This window comes from Anopheles coustani, chromosome 3 (genome assembly GCF_943734705.1).
Source record: "Anopheles coustani chromosome 3, idAnoCousDA_361_x.2, whole genome shotgun sequence".
Lineage (NCBI taxonomy): Eukaryota > Metazoa > Arthropoda > Insecta > Diptera > Culicidae > Anopheles > Anopheles coustani.
Window position 1 is genome coordinate 87370808 of NC_071288.1, and position 25792 is coordinate 87396599.

The window sequence follows — 25792 nt, forward strand, 5'->3', positions numbered from 1 at the left end:
TGCAATACGGATGGCCGTTTTCGATGCGGAACAGATTGCACCAGAGATTTAGTAGCAAGGCTACCGCTGCACGATGAAACAAATGTTTGGTATTGTACTATTGGCATCGGCTTTCCACATTGCCATCGGTGAAAATTATACGGATTCGAATAGCCTCGGTGACATTCCTTCCGGAAGGATCGTACAAGGAGAAGCGGTTACGTCGAAAGTTAACTATCGATTCGTCGTATCCCTGGTGATAGGTGGCATCCACGTTTGTACGGCAACCGTTATTACGTACTACCACACACTTACCGCTGCACACTGTTTTGATGCGGAGCCACCGTCGAACACGGTAAGAATGAGAAACGCTTTGTGGCATTGCTTTACCTGCATTGAGAATAGCTGCTGTTTGTTTCAGGTGTCTATTTACGGTGGCAGTATTGACCAATCCAAAGGAGGAGCTTTCTATCCGATACTTGGCTACTTTCTCCATCCCAACTATTCCAGTTCGGGACGAAATTTTGATGCCGCAATTGTAAAGCTACGCGAGTCATTCGCTGGAAATCGGTTCATCAAACCAATAGAGCTGCAAAATGCCGAAATCAAGTTTCACCACTATAAAATTAATTCGTGCTACACGGCTGGATGGGGAAGTACGAATGGTGATAGTAGAGTCAAACCAGAGCGTCTGCAAATTGGTTGGTTCCAGCTACGTACACTATCCTACTGCAAAAGTCAGTGGGGCGACAATCACATAACATCCGAGTGAGTTTATTTAATGTTGTGTTCGGGAGAGAATGTTTTAAATATTAATATCGTTTATATAATCTTCTGGCAGGATGCTTTGTGGGCAGTTTCCGTATGTAGATATCTGCGACGGTGACGCAGGTGGGCCACTCGTTTGCAATGGACGCCTCACTGGTGTCGCTTCGTGGAGTAATCTGGCATGTACCGGAGCTAAACCTGCGGTGTTTACACAGGTTATTCATATTCGATCGTTTATTGAACAACATACAGCAGCATAAGCAGTGACGATGGCAATAAGGGTTGTGAGAATACGGATAAATAAGTGTTTACAAATGGTGACTGATTTTATTACATCTAGAACTTACCCTCGTATTTCGTGGTTCTTAGGACTGTGAATGGAAGCGACATTACAATTTTGTTTGGTGAAAAAACAATGCTACAAAGATACGTTTCAATAACAGCTACATCATCAGCTTGGTTGTGTATTTTTATCTTGGTTGGTCTTTCACCGAACTTGCCAAGAAGAGGTTGGTGGCGACGTAAAAGGACGATAGCGAGGATTCGAATCGTAAGCTTAGGACTTTTTTCTAGTATACGATTGACTGATCATTGGTTTACGATATAATCTAAGAAAGTTGCGTCGGGACCATGCTTTGAAGAATTTAATGGAGGCGCCTGGTACTTTGAAAAGTCTCGTATGCTTTTCCTACCGAAAAAAGGAGTTTGTTATAAATTCATGAAATCAGACAACACTCTATTGCAAGATTTTTAAATTTATCAAAGGAGCCGTTACTGAATGTATAGTGACTGTTTATAGACGGTTATCACGTTCTATTTTTCAATGTTGTTATCAACTGATGTTCCAGCAAAGTCCAGATCGACAAAAAATCATTGTTCGAGAGGATCCCACCGTGTACGACACCGAGGTGTGTTTGTTCATTGTTACAAAAGACGTTTATAAATTCATGTTCGTTAAAACCAAACCTAGAATTAATAATAATGAATCTTTTATTACTTGTTTGCATTGTTTTGTCGCATGATCGTCTTTTTATTTGAAACGTTTAGTGGAGGCGCCTGGTACTTCGAGTAGTTTCTTATGTATTTAGATATCACAACATTATCAAACCATTCATTCAATACTTTTACAAATATTCTACTGCCTTACTACTACAAATATTCCATATTTAGTTCATACTGTCCATACAATATGTAATAAGGATTGAGTACTGAACTTCATAAATTGTATGAACCGTTAGTTTTTCTAAATATACTGTGAACGAGTATTCCGTATTTTATGTGAAGAATAAAAAGTGTATCTAATCTGAGATTCAACTCATCAGTCAGTTATATATGATATTTCAAGTTTTTGATGCCTAAATTTACTGTATTCAACTCTTTTACACATGCCTTAATAAAGCACATAATATTTAGCTAGACTTTGTAATGAATTTTCGTTACTGTTTTGACGCAGGGGGACAACATCGTAAAATCTATATTGGATTGTAAAATAAACATTTTCTTGGGATATTGTCTGTCTGTATGTATCCCTAACAGCTCTTGTATGTATGTACCTCTTAGTACCGTCGAATAGAATGAAATTGAAAGTATGTAAGATTTAGCACCTGTACAAACGAGATTGTTATTGAACCAATGCTTTAGACCCTATTCAGCATAGAAGTTCCCATCGAACTTCGTCTAAAATAGTCGACCACTTTGTATATCGGCACTTATCGCATGAACATACGATCACCAAATTAGTTTGTGCCAGATTTTGGTTAGATTGGGACAAAAACAGGGTATAAATAAATGAAAATTCTAGTATTGAGCTAAGTAAGCTTGACACTGCACGATGGAGCGAAGCCGGGATAAAAATCAAAAATTCATTTTTGGATTTCAGAAAAAAGAGACATGTTTTCTTAAACTACAAGATGAAACTAAGAAATGACCCAAAAACTAGAGCCTCTGCTCTTCCAGGTTCTGAGAAACAGCCCCTCAAAGTCAAGATTTGTGAAAATATTGCATGAAAAATTGAAAAAAATCCATCAACTTTGAAGGTCTGTAACTCCTATAATAATGGTCGGAATCGGATTCCAAGCACAGTTTTGGAAAGGTATATTATCATGCTTAATAATTGTTGACAGTTTGACCAAATTGAAATTGAATGTCAATAAATATTAAGCATTGTTTCGAAAAACTCCCGGAAAATTTTTCAAATTTCTGTTTTTAACCTTATGCCATCGCTAAGGATTGCGAAAGATTGTAATATGATGCATACCCACTTATAGTCTAGAATGATTTGTAACAATAAATGATAGTTTTTTTTGCGCATACGCGCGCATCTTTACGTTATTCTGTACTTTATATGTGAAGCTTATAGTTTATCAGCTACTAGGCGCCTCCATCATGCCATATGCAGCATCATGTGTGGTAAGAAATATGAATTCTCATTCAATGCATTCAAATTTGAAATTCTCATTCAATGAAAAATGTGAAGCAGGGTAGTGATTGAACATCACATAAAAGGGGAAAGACAAGCCAAGTCACTGGCAAAGAATTAAATTTGGTTTGGTTTGCTTTAAATGTATCAGGTCGCTTTTACTTGTTCTACAGCTCACAAATCCATTTTTTTATACCCAAAATTCCTCGGAATAATGTACCCTACACTAAAATAATAAATAATAATAAATGTACCCTACACTAACACTTTGTTCTGTTTGTACCCTTACCTGTAAAAGCCGTGAATTTTGGGTAGATATACCTGTCACTCTTTTTCTACCCTAATGGTAAAACGCCGCTAATTGTGTTTTTTTAGTTTTCAAGTAAATAATCTATCTGAGATTGATTTAATAATTTCACGATGGGTTCCTTTATAATCAATGATATCATAAACGTTTTGAAAAACAATGCTTCTTGCAAGGAAAACATTGGGTATGCGTTACAGTTCATTGAAAGTAAAGTAAGCATCAAACCGTGTGATAAATTGAAAGTGACTAATAAGTTGATTATACTGGAAAAAAGTTTCAAGCTAGATTGAAGAAATGTGCTAGAAACTCGAAGAATTTTCAAAAGGATTCGAAAATCTGGTTGAACAAACCATTTGACATTAGTGCCTATACGGAAAACAAAAGTCGTGGACGGCCAAAAAAAGAGTTTAATGATCTCTGCGTGAGGAATAAACGTCGAAGTGTGGCCAAAGAGACAGATATCAACGGCAATCTCGAAAAGGAATTATACTCAGTGAGGTTGTTAGCTTTTAAAGAAAAGCAGTTAAGGCTGATGAGTATGATAGACATGTTTTTGAAAAATCCTTCAAGTGTTATGCCAATGACAACCAAAAGTGATGTTTTAGTATCTGCCGAAGAAGCGTTGGCATGTTTTATAGACAATAGTTTCTCAAAATCCCAGTATAATGATTTGCATAAAGTATCAAAAAAAGTTTTTCCGTCATATTACCAAATCAACAAACTTAAAAAAACCTGCGCACCAAGTGAAGATTTTATTTCTATTAGTGAAACAAAAGCTGAAGTTAATCTACTAGAGTTGGTTAATCAAACTGCGTGTAGAATAATTGAAATACAAAAGGCAGAAATCTTGCGACACCTTTCATCTTCTTTGTGTGATTCACTAAGCGTAGTATTATTGTGCTCGTGGGGCATTGACGGATCTAGTGGACACAGCATTTACAATCAACCGTTTCATGGTTCCGGAGAAAATACTGCATAAGACAGTAATTTATTAGTATCGGCATTAACGCCTATCCGTCTTTCGTTCATCAGTGACGATTCAGATATCATCTGGATAAACTTGATGCCTCAAAGTGTTAGGTTTTGCAGGCCAATTGTGATCGAGTTTGCGAACGAGTCAAAAGAAAAAGTTATACAAACAGTAGACGAAATCAAAAGCCAAATAACCAGGTTAGTTCCTTATACAATTCAGCTAAATGAAACAAGTAGTGTGACGGTAAACTATTCATTTTACATGAGTTTAATTGATGGAAAAATTTTGGCATATTTAACCGACACTCTATCTATGCAAACATGTTGTATATGTGATGCAAAACCAACAGAAATGAACAGTGTAGAGCACTTAGAAAATGGATTTATTCCAAATCATGAGAATTTATCTTATGGAATATCTCCACTGCACTGTTGGATCAGATTTTTCGAATGCTTGCTTCACATTTCGTACAGAATTGAATTTAAAAAACGGAAGGTTACTAAAAATTTTAAAAGCATGTACAATGATCGAAAAAAATTGTATTGGAAAAGATGTACAAGGAATTTGGTGTAAAAGTAGATGAACCAAGGCAAATGGGTGGAAATAGTACGACGGGAAATGTTTGTCGTCGGGCTTTTTCAAACATAGAAAAATTGAGCGATATTTTGCAAATAGAAACAGAACTCATAGAAAGGTTTCGAAATATTTTAATAGCCATCAACTGTTCACAGCCTTTAAATCCAAAAACTATTAGTCTATATTGCAAAGATACATACAAGTTTTACATACATCATTATAATTGGTACAAAATGCCTTCCACTGTCCATAAAGTTCTTGCGCATGTAGGTGAAATCATTGTAAATGCCCCAGCTCCATTGGGATCCTTAGGAGAGGAAGCAGCAGAAGGTAGAAATAAAATATACAGAAGGGATAGAAGAGAACACGCCCGTAAAATGTCACGAGAATTCAATATTAAAGACATTTTTATGAGAGCATTACAATCATCCGATCCATACATTTCAACAATATCTCTGGCCAAATCGTTGAAAAATAAAAAACAAATTCCTTACCCAGACGCAGTAAAAACATTCTTCGTAGATTACAGCTCCTCAAATAGTAACAATCCCTTGCCAATTCAAACCCAAGAAGATGATGGTACAAGTTCAGAATATTCAGATAGTAGCTCTTCGTTAGGAGACGTTATGTCCGCGTTAGATGCTTTGAATATCAATTATATTCCAGATGACAATATTTTGAATGAAAGTTTGTAGTTAATTTAATTTGTTTTATATCAAACTTTAAAAAATCTTTAAGTTAATATAAAAAAAAAATAAAAAATAATGCACCCATAGAAAATTCCAAAAATATGAGGTTTTTGCAGCGCCACCTGGCGGGATTGTCCAGAAACATCATAATTTCGTGTAATATAATAGTATTACACGATATTACAATGAAAAAATTGCAAAACATTTGATTCCGAATTTTATCCCGGCAATTTGCTCTTTTCGCTCCATAGTGCACTGTTCTAACATATCCATTGAATTTTTTTTTAATTTTACGCACAGTTGTTATTATCCACCTGTTCTTACTTCTTCACATCAATTGTCCTTCAAAATGGGAAAAAAGCTACAAATGTAATTGTGTAATTGTGTGTTGTACAGCGTTCCTCGTTCGCAGTATTCTTCGAAACGCAATGGGTACGTATGTAAATACAATGGGTTCAAGGTCGTCCAAATTTTTCCATCGTCGTGGTTTTATTATGTATTAATGTTGGTCTTGTGTATATATTATCTTCCGTGGTGTATGTTTTGGACCATGACCATGAAGTAATTCATACGAGAATTCGTTTATATGGACGTACAAGGTGAAAGATATCACTAACCCATACTAGTTCGCAATTGTTGCCTCAGAAATTGCAAAAACCTTCGCATGAAATTGCAAAAAACAAAAGTGCAAAATTGTATGTACAAGTGTATAAACTGACCTTGAAACATTTGATCACAATCGAGGCCTGAAGTTAGACAAAAATGTCACGTTGGTTTGTTAGTTATCAATTGCCACACCATGAGGCAGGTTATTGGCCTCGTGTTTCTGGCTGTGCTTTGGGCACAGGCTCTCAAATCCGAGCCGGAAAGAAAGGTGCCATCGGGAAGAATTGTCAACGGGACGCAAGTTTCCATCGAGAACTACCCATTTATAGTGCGGGTGTACATTTATAACTTTTTCATTTGCGCCGGGAGCATCATAACGAGCAAACATGCCTTATCAGCTGCCCAGTGTTTCGGTTTTAAGCCTAATCCTGTTACAGTGAGAATTTTTGTACTACCATGCCACGTTCCATACCGCTTTAAAAAAACCGAAAGTTCTGTTTCAGGTGTCGTTAGTCGGAGGGAGCACTCGCCAAAACGACGGTGGTGTCGATTTCCGGATTCGCAGTTACGTTCTTCATCCCCAATACGATCCCTCGACTATGGATTACGATGTGGCCGTCGTCACGATTGAAGCCACGTTCGATGGACACGAGAACGTTGGCGCTATAAAGCTGCAAACCATGGAGCTGACCTATTCACCGGCGCGCCCTACCTGGTGCTACGTAGCCGGTTGGGGATCGACAAATGGTCAATCGAAAACCAGCTCGGAAACTCTGCAGCTAGTTTGGATGCAGGTTGTTTCGCAATACAGCTGCGCAAGTGAATGGGCCCCATTCGAAATAACTTCCCGGTAAGCGAGAGACAATAGCAAGGTAACTCCGGTGGAGGAAAATAAAAAATCGACTAAATTGTGTTTCCTATTTCAGGATGGTTTGTGCTCAGCTTCCAAACGCAGATGCCTGTTACGGTGACAGTGGTGGGCCACTGGTATGCAATGACCAGTTGACTGGTGTTGTTATTGGGGGCGATGAGCTTTGTTCTGGCCAATACCCCGTAGTTTTCACTAAAATTGTGTCAAACAGTGTGCGTTTGTTTATCAGGGAAAATACACATGATTTTAGTATTTAAAGATCAATAAAGCAGTCCATACGACCCACTCATTACATACAATTTTGCAGAGCTTTTAAATTAGACATCTTCTTATGTGATGAACCGGCTATTTATTTGCAATCTGCCGAACCATTATACAGATATTTATCGTCTAATAGATCCAAGTCCAACAAAATATGAAACATGGCACATGGTTTAGGCTCTTACCTCAGCTCCTCGTTAAGAGTGTGTGTGGGTTCAGTTGATATACTACAGCACAGATTTGAAGGAGGGTTTTGACACACCTAAGTCAACAGTGGAGGAAACATTAGCACTGACGTACAGTTCGATAAAAATAATTTACTGAATTTAGTTACTCTTGCGGTGGAACGATGTTCGCTTTGGTGTTGGGTGTAGTGTGCTTCTTATCGGTAAATCATGTTGCCTGGACTGAGGCAGCAGGTGCAGTACCGGGTATACGCATTGTTGGCGGACAAGATGCGGATATTCGAGATCATAAGCACATGCTGCTGTTAAAAGTAGACGGGGTTGCCATTTGCGGTGCTGTCGTGATTTCAAACAGTTCAGCGCTTACCGCAGCTCATTGTGTGTATTCTCAGGTTGATCCACAAACGGTAACGTATTGCGGAAGTGAAGCGAAGAATTTGAAAGAGTCTTGGGTTTGCTTTTCTAAGATACTTTTCATCCAAGGTCACCCTACATGGAGGGAGTTCCACTCAGACTGGGATGAATGTGACGTTCTACGCAGCATCGATAAAGATTCACCCTAACTACGATGACGCTTCCACGCACAACGATGTTGCCATCATTGATATCACAGGGACGTTTGGCGATCAACCAAACATAGCCGCTATAGCCCTGCAGAACACCGACCCCATCATCACGGCTGCTAAACCTACCATGTGTCACGCGACCGGATGGGGTCTAACCAACCGTAAAAACCGGAAGATACCACTAACGCTGCAAATCGGATACTTGCAGCTGATAACACCGGCAGCCTGTCGAGCAAAATGGTATTTAAGTACGATAACAACGAGGTAAGCGAAACCTTACACTAAAATGTTGAGCCCAAAATCACGTACCTGCTTTGAATGTTTGCAGCATGATCTGTGCCAAAGGGGATGCCACCGATACTTGTTCCGGCGATAGTGGCGGTCCGTTGGTGTGCGAAGGTCGCCTCTATGGGATCGTATCCTGGGGTACGGGCAATTGCAACGCTTCTAAGCCGGCGGTCTTCGCCAAAATTCCTGCCGACATTATACGTTCGTTCATATTTTCTAACACAGGTGTTTAATCCTGACCTAGTACACTTGTTCACAAAGTATAACTGAACTAAGGAGTATGTGTTAGTTTATTAATAAATGTTTGTTTGTTGTTTTAAAGAAGCAAACAGTTCAACATGAAATTTTTGTGTGTTATTGTGCTTTACCGAGGAGCCACACGTGAAGCTTTTTACACCGAACGAACGTTTTTTTCGAGCGGCTGGAGCTTACCGTGTGTCAGCAATGCCCCTCGCTCTAATGATAGATTTCTCTTTCCTTCCTTCGGTTCACGTTCGGTGCTCAGAATTCGAGCGAACGTTCGCTAGCGCACAGAAAAAGTCGAGCGAATTTTTTGGGCATTCTTCCCCTTCCATGTACGGGTAAAAAAAACAGACCAACTGTTATAAATATGGTATACAGCGATTGGCGCAAAAAGCTCGGGCCAAAAAATTCGTTATACGCGTTCGTTCGCTTACGTGTGGCTCCTCGGTTAAATTAAAAAAATTGACTTACAAAAGTAACATATTATGATGGATGATATATTTGATTGTATCATAACCGGACGGATTCTCTGGCGATTAAATTTATACTACGAGTTTAGTTACATTGCTTCAAGTGTTCAATTGTTTCATTCGAATTCGGAAACGCCTGAATGTATACAAGCTGAGCTTAACATATTTTTCAATACAAGAAGCACGACATGGCAGTAAGTACGATAACGATCATACTGATAATGATCGATTTAGTGATAGTTAGGCATTGATTTAAACATTTCCTTAAACCTGAACCCATGAAACCATGCGATCGTGTTCGACGCTCCTGATTTATTCCGTATTGAGTATTGTATACAAATATTCTTATCAGTGCACTTGTGCTCTTCTCTCGCTTACTTATGCATCCGTTACGTAACGTAATGAAGCATCATTAGACGAAAAAATCCCCAAATGTGAGACAAGCTGCAGGGTTACCTAGGATTGTAGTATAATTTCACTCTCTGCTGCAAGAGAAGTCTCTCAATCGCTATTCAACTTTCTCTGTGGCTCATTTCGGATTGGTCCTATAAAAGAAAGCGCTGTGCTCAACTGAGTAGCAGAGTGCAAATTTCACTTCGACACAATGAAGTTGCTGGTTGCTGCGTTGGTGATCTGTGGCACGATCCTTACGTTCTGCCACGCTAGCTATGTCCCGACGTCTCAAACTTTAGTGAACGGCGTGTCGAACAAGTACGGTAGGTGCGAAGGAGGTGTAAGATCTCAACATCAGTTAGTCATGTTCGTTGGTTTTTTCCCTCTAGCTGATAAGGAGTTCCTGGAGAAGCAAAAATTCTTCTTCGAGATAATGCGCCACTTGCATCAACCCATCGCAACCGAGGAGTACCTGCCCTTTGCAAAGCAATGGATTACGGATCAAAGTAAATATGCGGTTAGTAGGAAATTAGTACCCGTGTTGTAAGATTGTGAAAGGTTTGACCGAGTTGTGTTCTCGATTTCCAGAACTACACTGAAGTAAATGAGTTCCTGCAGTCGTACAAGCAGGGATTGCTTAAGAAAGGGGAAATATTTACCATCTTCAACTACTGGTATGCCAAGCAGACAGTGCAGCTGTATCGCTTCTTCCAAAATGCACTCGACTGGGAAACGTACTACAAGAACGTTGTTTGGGCCCGGCAGAACATCAACGAAGGCATGTTTCTGTGCGCCCTGACACTGTCCGTCCTCCATAGGAGCGATCTGCAGGGTATTGTGCTACCAGCGATCTACGAGGTGTATCCTCATCATTTCTTCAACGGGGACGTCTTCCACGATGCTACGAACCGGCGTGCCATGGATCCGAGCTACGGTTTCTATGCCAACAAAAGATACAACGTTGCACAGTCAAATTTCACCTCCACATTCGCCACCCAGTTCTACGGAGAGGGTTCGCTGTCGTACTTCACGGAGGACGTCGGCTTGAATGCGTACTACTACTACTTCATGATGGACTACGCGCCATTCTTGGGTGGTGATAAACTTGGCCTGAACAAGGACCGCAGGGGTGAGTTGTACCTGTTCATGCACCAGCAGCTGCTCGCCCGTTACTCCTTGGAACGCAGCGCAAACGGCCTAGGACCGGTTCAGGTCTTGACCTGGGAGTCTCCGATCGCAACCGGATACTACCCGATGCTGCGCTACTGGAACGGAGTGCCTTTCCGTGCACGTGAAAGCAACTTCCTTTGGCGTCCGTACGATCCGATTAAACTGAGCGGCCTGAAGGCCTACGAGGAGCGCGTACGTCAAGCGATCGATTTCGGATATTTGAACGGACGCGATGGGCAGCGAATTGACCTTCGCAAACCGGAAGCTATCGATGTCGTGGGTAACCTCGTCAGTGGCAATGTGGACAGTGTTCACGTGGACTACTACAAGATGATCGAAACGACGGCACGCATGATACTGGCACAGGGTGACTACTACGGTTCGTCCAGCGAGGTCTGGCCGGGGGTCCTTATGCACTACGAAACTTCGATGCGCGATCCACTGTTCTACCAGTTCTTCCAACGAGTGCTAGGCTTTTACTGGGATTTCAAGGGCTTCCTTCCGCCGTACACAATCGACGAGCTGAACTTCGAAGGAGTGGAGATAAAGAGCGTCTCCGTTGAGAAACTGGTAACCTTCTTCGAGCCGTTTGACGTTGACATTAGCAACGGGCTTGGCTTTGATTACACCGGAGAGCGTTCGACGTGGAACTTCAGTGTGCTGGCGCGCAAAGATCGATTGAATCACAAACCGTTCAGCTACGAGCTGAACATTAGCTCCCAGTTCGCCGGGAAAGGTGTAGTGCGAATGTACATGGGACCGCAGATGTACAGCCTTGGCCAGCTGCAGTACATGAAGAAGATGTTCGTCGAGATGGACCAGTACACGGTGGACCTGGTCGTGGGGAACAACCAGATCAAGCGAAACACGCGTGACTTCTACTACGATATTCGTGATCGGACCACCTACTCGGAGCTGTACATGCGCATCATGAAGGCGTACCGGGGTGAGGAGCAGTTCGTGCTGGACATGTCCGAGGCACACTGCGGATGGCCCGATCGGCTGCTGCTACCTAAAGGCCTACCGAACGGGTTTTCGATGAGCTTCTTCTTTATCGTCACTCCGTTCAAACCACCGAAGGTAGCGCAATTCTCAACATTCGACTCCACGTACACGTGTGGCACTGGGTCGGGTTCGAAGTACATCGACGAGCTTCCGTTTGGGTTTCCGTTCGATCGGGAGATTAACTTCAGTAACTTTGTCACCAAAAATATGCACTTTGTAGACGTTTCGGTGTATCATGTGAACGGGAATCAGCAAAATGCATCGCATTGATATGAACATTCAGGTAGTTTGCTAACAAAATTTTTTGTAAAGAAAATCGAATAAATACATACAACTTCATGTTACCAAAAAATTTAACGGCTTTGTTTGAATACTTTTTGTTTATAAAGAAACGAATGTAATAATTGATATAAATGTGTGTTCTTATTCTCGTGAATTGTTGAAAAAAATAATTTCATTTTTACATATTGATAGTAGGTTACTTCAACTTTATCACATTGAAAGGTCTATTTTTCAAAACCTGAAAACGAAAACGATGACACAGAATGATCAGGGTATGGAGTATACAAATTAAACAAATGAGACAAGGATATCTTACAGCCTGCAAGAATATATTAAAAATCTTCCATAAAACAAATCCTTTCAAGGGCAATTGTGAAATTTAAGGAGTACTGTGTATTAAATAGTATAGAATAATAAATAAAAAATTAATAAAGAACAACACATATTTGTGCTTAAAGATTATCGATCGCGTAAGCATCCGTTAAGTATGACTCTCATAAAATATAAAATGTCATTGCCTATAAGTGATCCGGCAATGAAATTAAATGATATGATAAAACTACAGCAAAAACATTTTAAAATAACCCATTACATTAATGTATTTTGAAAGCTTGTAAAATACTATTTTTTCAATACAAGAATATTCGCAAAGTTTGGGTAGTGTTTTCAAATTTATAAATAAATTCAATTTAATGAAAATGTTTATTGACAGAACAAATTGTGCAGATAACAGAGATAACATAACTACTTTCAAATCTTAGTAATTAATTTGATCAACTAACTCATATTTTATAAACCAATAATATAAACAAATTAAATGAAACAAATCCATTGCTATAAGCAACACAAGTCGAAAATAGTACGATGATGTTATACAAACTCCGTAAATACATTTAAAAATGCTGAATATATTTTAACAAATAAAAATATGAACGCTATGTGTTTTTTGGTGAATAGTCAAACTTCCGTATCGGAAACTTCATCACTGATTCATCAATGGCAGAATTGATTGAACTTTAATGATTTTAGGTCCCGAAAAGCATAACGAGCAGTTCGCAACGAAAATGGGAAGCAAACAAATATCCCACGAATGATTAAACAAAATCGAAACATAACTTGGTTACGTGAAAAGAGAAACAAAAATAGATTGCTAATCAGAGGATGAAATGTATAGCAGCTCCTCTCGTTGCCCAATTTCGATTGCAAAACTCTCGCTCTGCAAAACAACTTTTTCTTCGCCTCATAATATGCAAATCGTGTATTGCAGTATGGCAACTACTATCAACGAAAAGGTAGCAACCGAAATCAACAATGCGTACAGCTTAAAATAGTATTGAACCGAATCGAAATCGCTGAAACGAGCAAATAGAAGATGAATAAACGATAAGAAACTGCCAAAATCTGGGTATAAAACGGGGGCAGCCGCATTCAACTTCACTCACAGCGTGGTGTCCACAAAGGAGAGTAGAAGATGAGACTGACTGTTGTAGCCATCGCACTCGGCCTGGTCGCCCTGACCAGCGGTGCTTACTATCCCCCTTCTCAACCAGTAACTGGAGTTAAGTATGGTAAGTGTACAATAAACTTAACAGTCAATATTCCGTTCTTAACTCATTTCGTTTTCGCAATTGCCGTTTTTTTTACAGCCGACAAGGACTTCCTGTACAAGCAGAAGTTCTTCTTCGAGGTGCTTAGGAATATCCATCTCCCCCTTCAGTTCCAGGAATACTTGCCATACACTAAGTCCTACATCGCTGATTCGAGCAAATATGTGGTATGTCGATGTTCATTATTCACATGTCATCAATATTTGCTAACATCATTCACTTTTTATGACAACCTTTTTCCACGATCTAGAACTTCGAAGAAGTGACTGAGTTCTTCAACTACTACAAAGCCGGATTCCTTGGCAAGGGTGAGCTGTTCAGCATCTACAACAAGGAGTACATGACGCAGACGTACCTTCTGTTCAACTTCTTCTACAACTCCATTGACTTCGATACCTTCTACAAGAACGTCGTCTTTGCCCGTGAGAACGTGAACGAGGGTATCTTCATTCACGCCCTGACCTTGGCTGTCTTCCATCATCCGGAGCTGAAGGGCTTCGTGCTGCCGGCCATCTACGAAATCTACCCGTACTACTTCTTCAACACCGACGTTATCCATAGTGTCACCTTCCGTAAGCAGTACGACCAGAAGTTCGGTTTTACTAGCAATGGCAAGTACAATGTTGTCTACGACAACTACACCGCCACCTACCCGATTGACTACTACGGTGAGGAAAAGCTGGCTTACTTCACTGAGGATATCGGACTGAACGCGTACTACTATTACTTCATGATGGACTACCCGTACTTCCTTGGAACCGACAAGTACAACTTCTCGAAGGATCGTCGCGGAGAGCTCTACCTGTACATGTACCAGCAGCTCATTGCCCGTTACTACCTGGAGCGTCAAGCGAACTTCCTGGGACCGATTGAGGAATTCGACTATGACTTCCCACTCAAGACCGGATACTGGTCGAAGCTGAGCTACTACAATGGCATTCCGTTCTTCGTCCGCAATGACTACTACAGCTTCTCGAAGGACTTCTACTACCAGGTGACTCTGCTGAAGGACTACGAGCAGCGTTTCCGTCAAGTCATCGACAAGGGTTACTACTACCTGGAGGATGGATCGAAGATCGACCTGCGTCAACCAGAGTCGGTTGAGTACCTCGGAAACATGATGTTCTCCAACCCCGACAGCGTGGATAACTACTACTTCGGATTCTTCGAAATGATCGCCCGCCAGGTGTACAGCGGTGGTGCTAAGTTCTATAAGTACGTCCCGAGCGCCCTGATGCACTTCGAGACCTCCCTGCGTGATCCTTTCTTCTACCAGCTGTACAACCGTTTCCTGACCTTCTACTACCAGTTCAAGAGCTACCTGAAGCCGTACACCTATGAGGAACTGTACTTCAAGGGTGTTGAAATCAAGAGCGTTGCATTCGAGAAGCTGATGACCTACTTCGAGTACTTCGATGCCGAGGTGAGCAACGTGGTCCCAATCAAGGCATCTGGTGAGAAGTTCTTCGATTTCTCGGTGTTCGCCCGCCAGAAGCGCATCAACCACAAGCCGTTCTCCTACACCATGGATGTGTACTCGGAGTTCGCCGGCAAGGGCGTCGTCCGCGTGTACATGGGCCCCAAGTTCTACGACTTCAAGGATCTGCAGTATGTGAAGAAATACTTCGTCGAGGTTGATCAGTACCAGTACGACTTTGTCACTGGCAAGAACACCATCGTCCGCAACTCGCGTGACTTCTACTACAGCGTCCGTGACCGCACCACCTACACCGAGCTGTACAAGAAGATCATGACGGCGTACAGCGGTGGCGAGAAGTTCGTTCTGGACAACTCCGAGGCTCACTGTGGCTTCCCTGACCGTCTGCTTCTGCCGAAGGGTCTCCCGAGCGGCTATGAGATGACATTCTACTTCATCGTGACCCCGTACTACGCCCCGAAGGTGCCGCAGTTCTCGACCTACGACAACACGTACCAGTGCGGTGTTGGATCCGGCTCGAAATACATCGACGATCTGCCGTTCGGATATCCGTTCGACCGTGACATCGACTTCAGCTACTTCTACACCAAGAACATGTACTTCAAGGATGTCTTCATCTACCACTCCGAAGAAATTAAACCGTACGTGCCGTACCACGCCGTTGAAGAAACGCCGTATGTGCCGTACTAAGTCTTCCAATGATTGTTGTTCTGATATCGGATATGCTTTGTTAATAAATGAATTCTGTTGAATAATAATGATATGTTACTGAAAATTATTCCTTTTTACGAAGCTGACAACGAAGGTCTTGAAAAATTTCTTACAAACGGTCAGGCGTAACAACAAACGGACAATCTGCAATCTCGAAGAAATTCGTTATCCGCATATTTCGGGCTGATACGCTTTGTCCATCGGAGCAAGTCGAATCCAATCTATTTCATATTGAAAAGATTCTTTCAGCAGTGCATCAATCTTATCATGACTCTTAAAATAAAATAAAGTGAACTAAATTCAGCTTAACTATGTTTCATCCGATCATGACTAAGAGAATGACCAAGTTCGTTGAGATTATCGGTGTACATCATTTACCTATCGAACCGAGATTGAGAAATAAAGTTATTCTGTATCTTACACTTATTTTAATATTTGAAATACCTTAATTAAATCGTTGGCAGTGGCGGGTCCAGCGGCATTTTTTTATACGAAACATTATAACTCACAATGGTTAAAGGTTGCTTGACCATTTTGTTTACCTGCTACATTTATGACATGATTGTAGGACTGTAACAATTTATGTTTAATTTCAAGATGCAGATTCGGGATAACGTTTAGTACGTTGATTATGTTTGCGCAAGTAGAATCAATTCGTGTTCGATATGTATACATAATGTTTGCACCATCGTTGAAGAATGGAGATGACTTTTAACAATTATTGACTTATATTAATAATATACGGTTAATAGTGTAAACTCTTTCGTTCTTGTAAGTTTGTCCTTTGAATGTTCGTGCCCCACCATGGTCGCTTAGTCCGGGCAACGTTAAACCGATCACAAGCCGTAGGAGGCAGTCGATGTTACATCCGATCGCAAACACTCCGTTAGTGAAACAAAATAACATTTCTAGGAAATCAAATTATTCACTAAAAGGAAACGATTTGACCTTCATAACAAAAAAAAGTCTTTTCCCATCTAAGTTGTTATTGTTCTTATAAAAGTAGGTAAAGTATCAAAGTTTGATATCATTTAGCTTCTCCTGAGAATGTGTTTTTACAAAGGAATACTTTGTTGCTAAATAAAAGCAGCCATACATTTTGTTTGAAAATATCGCATCATCCATTACGGACAAAATCTAATTTTCGATGTCGATGAACTGTTTTCTTTGATTGGAAGTATTTTTGGCGAAGGCGATAAGGTAATCATGCAGTTGCAAAACAGTGTGCATAGTGCAACGGCATATTTACTGTTTCTAGGTGATTCGGCCAGCATAATCTTACGGATGTGAAATGAGCAAAAAGAGCAGTAAAAATTAATAATATGCAATCTCATGACTTCAGGTCGTTCACATCGGAACAGTTGACCAGCGAATGCAAGATGCACTTGACACAGAGGTCAAGTGTGTGAAATTTGATAAGAACCTGAGCACCTGAAGGTTACAAGAAAGGCACAACGTATGGAATGTTTTGTTAAGATAATAAGAACACTCTTGGGAACGTGATGTAATTCAAAATACACTTGCCCAATTTATAGAGAAATTGGCAAACTGAATTTAGTTTTGGCAACAATGTAGAGTATTGTGTGCTGAATTTTTAAACTGTTTTATTAATTTGAAAATGTGTGTACTGTTAATTAAAAAGATTGACAAACAACCTCCAAAACGAGCGTTCCAAATAAATATCGAAACTAGATGTCTTGAAGTCCGGCTGAAAAATTAACACCTCGCTCTATAAATATCTATTTTTAAAGTTTTTAATGCTGGCGCAGTACAGGTGAAAGGCCAAAACCAATTGATAAACATCCACATTCAAAGATGACATGATTAATAATGTTAAATGAACATACTAAAATAAATAGATGCCGTACCGTATTGTCAATTCTCTCTAACACGGCTAATCCACGAATAAGAATAAGAAAAAGAGAATAGAAAGTGCATCCAATTTGAAAACAAGTTTAAAAATTTGGTTTTAGCCTTGAATTAAAACTCCATCGATAGGAGAATAATCGGGATTTTATTAAAAGAATTGAAAATTAATATGAAATTCACGTCAACAATTTACGGTGGTACAAAAATTGATAGTAAAATAAGCTTAATAAAATGTATTGCTCATAGATAGACCGAATATAATTGTAAAAGTTCAGATGCGAGTGAGAGCTTTGCTTGTACAATTAAAAGTGAGGAGGACAGTGATTTTTTTTTAAATAGAACGCTAAATCTATGTCAACGAACCAACAACGTACAAAATTGTTTTTGAGAAAATGGGTCAAAAGTACAATGGTGAGTATGTTAAACATTAAACTTTTTTCTAGAATAATAACTTGCTTTAAAGCATCAACAAGCATTGATGTGATATTGATAATGTAAATTTTGTAATCTTAGTTCATAAGTAGAAGAATACCTTCGATCCCTTTTGGTACTAAAAGTTTGTAAAACCAAAAAAGTTTTTGAGTTTAACCGCACCACACCATACGAAAATAGGTAAAAAAATTGGTTTGATTCGTTCATCCGCTAAAGAGCAAAGCTAGAGACAATCCGTCCCCAACACAACCTTACATTTATTTCTTCCATTTGCATCATGCATGGTAAGTAAGACAAGCACAAGAACGGTAATAAGCGCTAGTTGATAAGTTCATCGCCGCGGGCCCTATATAAAACCCCGGGATTCGTTGAACAGACATCATTCAGCGGAAGCAGTCCACAACGGAGAGTAGAAGATGAGACTGACTGTTGTAGCCATCGCACTTGGCCTGGTCGCCCTGACCAGCGCTGCCTACTATCCCTCCTCGCATCCGGTGACCAGCGTGAAGTATGGTAAGTTTTAGAGTGCATTATGCCAGTGAAAAATGTTTTAATTATTTGCTATTGCCTTCAATAATATAGCCGACAAGGACTTCCTGTACAAGCAGAAGTTCTTCTTCGAAGTACTGAGGAACATCCATCTTCCTCTTCAATTCGAAGAGTACTTGCCGTACACTAAGTCCTACATCACCGATGAGAGCAAATATGTGGTATGTATTATCAGTTTTACTTTTACTAAAGCACCATCATTAACTTCATGCTTCTTGTGTCGACCATATTCTAGAACTTCGAAGATGTAGCTGAATTCTTCAACTACTACAAAGCCGGATTCCTGGGCAAGGGTGAGCTGTTCAGCATCTACAACAAGGAGTACATGACGCAGACGTACCTTCTGTTCAACTTCTTCTACAACTCCGTTGACTTCGATACCTTCTACAAGAACGTCGTCTTTGCCCGTGAGAACGTGAACGAGGGTATCTTCATTCACGCTCTGACCTTGGCTGTCTTCCATCATCCGGAGCTGAAGGGCTTCGTGCTGCCGGCCATCTACGAAATCTACCCGTACTACTTCTTCAACACCGACGTTATCCATAGTGTCACCTTCCGTAAGCAGTACGACCAGAAGTTCGGTTTTGCTAGCAATGGCAAGTACAATGTTGTCTACGACAACTTCACCGCCACCTACCCGATTGACTACTACGGTGAGGAAAAGCTGGCTTACTTCACTGAGGATATCGGACTGAACGCGTACTACTACTACTTCATGATGGACTACCCGTACTTCCTTGGAACCGACAAGTACAACTTCTCCAAGGATCGTCGCGGAGAGCTCTACCTGTACATGTACCAGCAACTCATTGCCCGTTACTACCTGGAGCGTCAAGCGAACTTCCTGGGACCGATTGAGGAATTCGACTATGACTTCCCACTCAAGACCGGATACTGGTCGAAGCTGAGCTACTACAATGGCATTCCGTTCTTCGTCCGCAATGACTACTACAGCTTCTCGAAGGACTTCTACTACCAGGTGACTCTGCTGAAGGACTACGAGCAGCGTTTCCGTCAAGTCATCGACAAGGGTTACTACTACCTGGAGGATGGATCGAAGATCGACCTGCGTCAACCAGAGTCGGTTGAGTACCTCGGAAACATGATGTTCTCCAACCCCGACAGCGTGGATAACTACTACTTCGGATTCTTCGAAATGATCGCCCGCCAGGTGTACAGCGGTGGTGCTAAGTTCTATAAGTACGTCCCGAGCGCCCTGATGCACTTCGAGACCTCCCTGCGTGATCCTTTCTTCTACCAGCTGTACAACCGTTTCCTGACCTTCTACTACAAGTTCAAGAGCTACCTGAAGCCGTACACCTATGAGGAACTGTACTTCAAGGGTGTTGAAATCAAGAGCGTTGTGTTCGACAAGCTTGTTACCTACTTCGAGTACTTCGATGCTGAGGTGAGCAACGTGGTCCCGATCAAGGCATCTGGTGAGAAGTTCTTCGATTTCTCGGTGTTCGCCCGCCAGAAGCGCATCAACCACAAGCCGTTCTCCTACACCATGGATGTGTACTCGGAGTTCGCCGGCAAGGGCGTCGTCCGCGTGTACATGGGCCCCAAATTCTACGACTTCAAGGAACTGCAGTACATGAAGAAATACTTCGTCGAGGTCGATCAGTACCAGTACGACTTTGTCACTGGCAAGAACACCATCGTCCGCAACTCGCGTGACTTCTACTACAGCGTCCGTGACCGCACGACCTACACCGAGCTGTACAAGAAGATCATGACGGCGTACAACGGTGGCGAGAAGTTCGTCCTGGACAACTCCGAGGCTCACTGTGGCTTCCCTGACCGTCTGCTTCTGCCGAAGGGTCTCCCGAGCGGCTATGAGATGACATTCTACTTCGTCGTGACCCCGTACTACGCCCCGAAGGTGCCGCAGTTCTCGACCTACGACAACACGTACCAGTGCGGTGTTGGATCCGGCTCGAAATACATCGACGATCTGCCGTTCGGATATCCGTTCGACCGTGACATCGACTTCAGCTACTTCTACACCAAGAACATGTACTTCAAGGATGTCTTCATCTACCACTCGGATGAATTCAAGGTTAACTCTTCCTACTAAATCACTGTAACGCGCGACTGGAAAACGAAATCTGTAACTCCCGAAAGGATGCTTATTATTAATAAATCAAACCATCAATAATTCAAACTAATGTTTTTGTTCATCATGATTTATAAGTTGTAGAACCAGACTCAATCATGAAAACCGCAGAGTCTCAAAACAAAGCTCGAGCGAAATAGAAATCTAAGTTGGCTGACTTTGGAAACGAGGAGCAATTGATAGGATTATTATCTAGCGATAACATGCCACCGCTGCCCCTTTAAAGTGTTGGTATACTAATTTGCTGTACCAGTGGATGATCTAACTTTTCAATTCTTCTAAAATTTCAATTCATTTGGGTGCAAAGTCTACACTGAAAACAACATCAAGCCAGTCGAAACTGGTACTTAACAGGACAGGAGAACGCCTCCGACACATGGAAATCTGATAAAACCCGATAAAGTCGAGATTAACTAAAACATGCTTAGGAGAATTTGTAGCCCCGTTATAGAGAAGCCGTTATAACGACGAGCTCTATGAGATTCATTGCCACCTAACTGCATTACTATGCATATATTATGCAATGAATAATACTCTCCAGGCTTCCGTGGGTTGGACAAGATCCAGACGAAAAAATCCGTTGTGACTGCCCTTAAGGACAGAGGAGGCGAAGAAGACCTAAACTAAGGTTTAAGCATAGCGGAAACGAAACAGCCAATAAAGGTAGGTATTGGACCAGAAGGACGAAATCGTTCGTTGTAGCACCATGTAACTAAGGGTGGGCAGGAAAACTTGACGATTTGAAAGAGGCACCAATTTACTAAACATAGTCAGAATGGGAAAGCAACATACGATACGCAGAGTTTCCAGCAAGGGGGAAATTTTGTTATCACACATGTGTATGTCGTCAAGCGCTTGACTAATAAGACAAATTACGGACTCTGGAATAGCTAAAAACCAACGCACGGCACGCCATCCCTTCCAACGCCATGGAAGAGTGCTATACGAGAAACATTAATAACATAATATGTTTGTACTATTTTTTTTATAATCACTTTCCAAATCGTCAAGTTTTCCTGTCCCACCTCGTAGTACAATTTCTTAGTACAGTTAGTAATGGAAAAAATGTCGGTTATTGGAGCAATAAAAGAGTTTACAAAACGGTTACTGTTGTTAACGATCTATTATGCGATTAAAGTTTATTTTGAAAGTAATGTCCAACTGAGCCCGATCACTCCCGCCGTTAAAGAGTAGCAATTGCCAGAACACTCCACAAGATGCGGCGTGTATCCCCTTATACAACCTTGTACCGGGCTTTGTTGATCACGTGGTGCGAAGAGGCTTGCAGTTTCAACAGTTCTTCCTTGATCAATCGCGTAATTTCACGCTTGGCCTTCGTTACCGCCAGCTCATTGCAACTTTCAATCGCAAGATACAGTTTGCGCTCGCCATCGGGAGGATTCTTACCGGGTGGCACATACGTACCTCGCACAGTGAGGCCGGCTTCGGAATACTCGGAAATTTGCGCCAATGCTTCCTGCGGGAGGTTATCAAAGGTACATTTGTATAAGAATAAGCTCAAAGAGTTCGTCACGACAGGTGGAACCTACCTTCGATGTGACCTTCCAGCGGGCCTGCTGGGGAAAATCGTTGATTTCCAGCTCTTCCTCGTACTTGCGGAATACCTGCTCGTTGGTTTCCACCACCGGTTCCTCTTCGTCCTTCGGCTGGTAGTTGAGCTTGTTGTTCAGCTTCGCGGCCAACTGTTCCGCCACCGTCTTGGCCGTTATGAGCTGCTGCGTGTTGGCCCCCTTCAGTATGGCCTCGGCTGCCTGCTGCGTTGCGCCCTTCGTGTCCGTGCCGAGCGTTTTCTGGAGGTTAATCTTGGACGCTAACCGCTTGGCAAGCTCCAGCTTATCGGAGTGCGTGACCGTCGGTACGGGTGGGGCCTGAACGACGGGTGCATTGTTTGTCTGCTCCCGAGTGTTGGTGACCGGTGCTTCCACCTCCTTGACGATGCGCTTGGTAGCGAACATGTTTTCGATCTGCTGGTCAATGTCCTGTTCCAGGTCTTCCTCATCGTCCGAATCCTGCAGACCCAGGGCAGCCTTTTGCATCTTCTTCCGCTCGTTAACAGCGGCCGCTTCTTGCGCATCGAATTTGAAGCCCTTTCCACTAAACCCTCCACCGGTGTGCACTTTCTTGCCTTCGGCTTCCTGCGCGTCTTTGTATGTGTCCCAGAGATGGCGCAAATCGTCCGGTACGGTGCCACCGGACAGTTCCAGGGCTCGGATGATATCACCCGCGTACCGTCCCTGCTCCGGGGTGAGGAATGTCCAGGCAAAACCTTTGTTACCGGCACGGCCCGTCCGTCCGCATCGGTGCACGTAGTCTTCGTAGTGATTCGGACAGTCGTAGTTTACTACCAGAATCAACTGCTTCACGTCCAGGCCACGGGCGGCGACGGAGGTCGCAATGAGAAGCTTCACCCGACCCTGCTTGAAGTCGCTCATGGTAGAGTCACGATCGTACTGATCGATGCCTCCGTGCAGACTCATGCACGGGTAGGATGCTTTCATGAGATCCTTCAGCAGCATATCGGCGTTTTCCTGCTTATCGACAAACACGATGATGCTGCCCTGCTCCTGATACAGACCGAGCAGTTCGAGTAGTTTGAAAAATTTCGCCTCATCCTCCAGCACGACCACGTGCTGCTCGACATCCTTGCAGACGACCGATCGGCCCCCGACCTGAACCTCGATCGGCTTCTTTAAGATCCTTCGGGCAAGCGCTTCCATCTGCCGCGGGAAAGTCGCGCTGAACATGACCGTCTGGCGATCGGGTCGAACATTGTCGATAATGCGCATTACCTGCGGCTCGAACCCCATATCGAACATCCGGTCGGCTTCGTCCAGCACGACATAAGTGACGCGCCGTAGGTTGGTGACGCGACCCGAGTTTGCCGCCAGCATATCGATCATACGACCGGGCGTGCAGACGATAATCTCCGCCCCGCGCTTCAGTTCGGCAATCTGCTCCGATATACCCGTTCCGCCGTACACACAGACCGTCCGCAAGTTCAGCGACTTGGAGAACTTTTTGATGTCCTTTCCGATCTGCATGCACAGCTCGCGAGTCGGGGTCATTATGATCGTGATCGGTCCATCGCCATCCTCCAGTGGCGGTTGATCGAGAATGTGCCGGAACATGGGCAAAATGAAGGCCAGTGTTTTGCCACTGCCCGTCTTGGCAATGCCGATCAAATCCCTGCCGGACATGATTGCCGGGATGGCTTGACACTGGATCGGGGTCGGTTTTTCGAAGCCCAGCTTTCGAAGCACCTCGAATTCCTTCTTTGACACTCCGCAATGGGCCCAGGTTTTGATCGGTTTCGGGCAGCCCTTACCCTTGACGGCGATTCCTTCAAGCTCTTTCTTGTACGCATCAATTTCCGTTTGTGTCATGCGGGCAATCTCTGGTACCTCCACGTAGAATGACTTCCGGAACGGCATGTAATTGATGCCGGAATGGTCTATCTTTGCTAGCTCCTTCTTTTGCTTGTTGGCCAGATTGGCCGCCGTGTCCTTGATGTCTTCCTGTTCTTCCTCCGACGAGTACTCCAGCCCGTCCTGGTTCTGTTCGATCAGCTCTCCCTTCTTAGTTTCAGGCTTTTGCTTTGCCACGCCGGTGATAATCGTGACGCCACTGCTGGACGCTTTCCCATCGGTTTTCGGCATCGGGTTGGCCAGTTTATTCACCTTACGAACCTCTTCGTTGACCTCCTTCATGAACGCATCGAGCGGATCGATCTCTTCTTCCTCCTCGGCAGCGGCGTCCGCCTTATCCTTTGCGTCCTCCGTTTCATCGTCCTCTTCGTCGTCTTCGAGGCTCCACTTTTTGGCCGAAGATGCCGATGGTGGCACGATCGTGGGCAGTGGCTTTTTGATCTCTTGCTCCTTCTTGTTTCGTTCCGCCCGCCAACGCTCAATGCGTTCCCGGCGCTTCGTCATCTCTTGCTCCAGACGTCGCTGTTCCTCCTCCTTGTCCATCGGCGCAACGGGAACCTCGTACACTTCCTCCTTCGGTTTCTCTCTGAACACTGGCTTCTTTTCTTCAGCCAGCTTTTCCACCATCACCACCGTAGGCGGGAGGAGTGGCGGTGGGGCCATCATGCCGGGTGGCATTTGGTCAAATTTCGACTGTTTTCCACTACTGCTCACACTTTGCGCACTGCAGGTTGTAGAATGGAATTGTAAAATAGTTAGACATTACAATGATATCGCTTTCCGTAACTTACTATTTCGTGGCCTGTTCGCGCAGCTTCTCCCTTTCCTTTTCCCGCTCTCGCTTCCGTGCGGCTTCTCGTTCGCGTTCTTTCTCTAGCTCGCGGTCACGTTCCTTTTCCCGTTCCCACTGTTGTTCCCGCTCGCGCTCCCGGTGCTCCTGCTCCCGATGGCGTTCCCGGCGGCTCGAACCACCGGTACTTCCACTGCTCGAAGACATTGAGCCGGATGCTGCATTGCCACTACCATTGCTGGCCGACGAGCGTGACGCACTCGATTTGCTGCTTCTTTCGTGGCTACGAGAGCGCTTCTTCTTGCGCTCCGGTGAGTTCGATTTACTTCGCGACCGACGCCGATCCTTCCTGAAACCGACCAAACGAGCGAGAAAAGTTTGATGTGCTGTGTTGTGTAAACATACTGGACCGGTTTCCAACAACTTACCCATTTTCCCCTGTTCGCGTCATCCGGAGCAGTAGGGAATCACACGAATATCGATGGGTGGTGGTAGTAGTAGGCAGTCGATAAGTGGAGAAGCTAAATAACAATAGAAAAATTGTATTTTCACCTGATTTGAGGCGATTCCGAAGCGCGCAACGATCCAAACGACGGCAGCACCAGGGCAACGACAACGCTTTGGTAACGCTATGCGAAAAGAAGCAAATTTTGACAGCTAGCGTTTTTGAGTTGTGGATTGTTTATGTTTTGAAAAAAAAAATGGAACAAAATAAAATGTTTTTTCTTAAGTTTTTTATACATTAGGTAGAGCCTACAGGCACTAGAAAATTTTGAAAGA

General features: G+C 42.9%; 5 protein-coding genes across 5 annotated transcripts; 4 read left to right on the forward strand and 1 right to left on the reverse strand.

Annotated features, from left to right (window-relative positions):
- The first annotated feature begins 6916 nt into the window (after positions 1 to 6916).
- Positions 6917 to 8721, forward strand: LOC131268732 (trypsin beta-like). The gene is made up of 4 exons (XM_058271007.1): positions 6917 to 7167; positions 7244 to 7304; positions 8118 to 8464; positions 8529 to 8721. Exons 1-4 carry the CDS (start codon positions 6917 to 6919, stop codon positions 8719 to 8721), a joined length of 852 nt encoding a protein of 283 aa, XP_058126990.1.
- Positions 8722 to 9805: 1084 nt separating this feature from the next.
- On the forward strand, positions 9806 to 12106 carry LOC131272537 (hexamerin-1.1-like). Its single transcript, XM_058274296.1, has 3 exons — positions 9806 to 9917; positions 9984 to 10111; positions 10183 to 12106. Exons 1-3 carry the CDS (start codon positions 9806 to 9808, stop codon positions 12037 to 12039), a joined length of 2097 nt encoding a protein of 698 aa, XP_058130279.1. The 3' UTR covers positions 12040 to 12106.
- Positions 12107 to 13522: 1416 nt separating this feature from the next.
- On the forward strand, positions 13523 to 15786 carry LOC131268739 (hexamerin-1.1-like). Its single transcript, XM_058271019.1, has 3 exons — positions 13523 to 13619; positions 13698 to 13825; positions 13909 to 15786. Exons 1-3 carry the CDS (start codon positions 13523 to 13525, stop codon positions 15784 to 15786), a joined length of 2103 nt encoding a protein of 700 aa, XP_058127002.1.
- Positions 15787 to 18524: 2738 nt separating this feature from the next.
- Positions 18525 to 20737, forward strand: LOC131260375 (hexamerin-1.1-like). The gene is made up of 3 exons (XM_058262078.1): positions 18525 to 18621; positions 18691 to 18818; positions 18893 to 20737. Exons 1-3 carry the CDS (start codon positions 18525 to 18527, stop codon positions 20735 to 20737), a joined length of 2070 nt encoding a protein of 689 aa, XP_058118061.1.
- A 1152-nt stretch (positions 20738 to 21889) lies between these two features.
- On the reverse strand, positions 21890 to 25574 carry LOC131260374 (probable ATP-dependent RNA helicase DDX46). Its single transcript, XM_058262077.1, has 4 exons — positions 25441 to 25574; positions 25014 to 25361; positions 22327 to 24946; positions 21890 to 22253 (listed from the first exon to the last, which is right to left on the reverse strand). Exons 1-4 carry the CDS (start codon positions 25461 to 25463, stop codon positions 22011 to 22013), a joined length of 3234 nt encoding a protein of 1077 aa, XP_058118060.1. The 5' UTR covers positions 25464 to 25574; the 3' UTR covers positions 21890 to 22010.
- Positions 25575 to 25792: the final 218 nt, after the last annotated feature.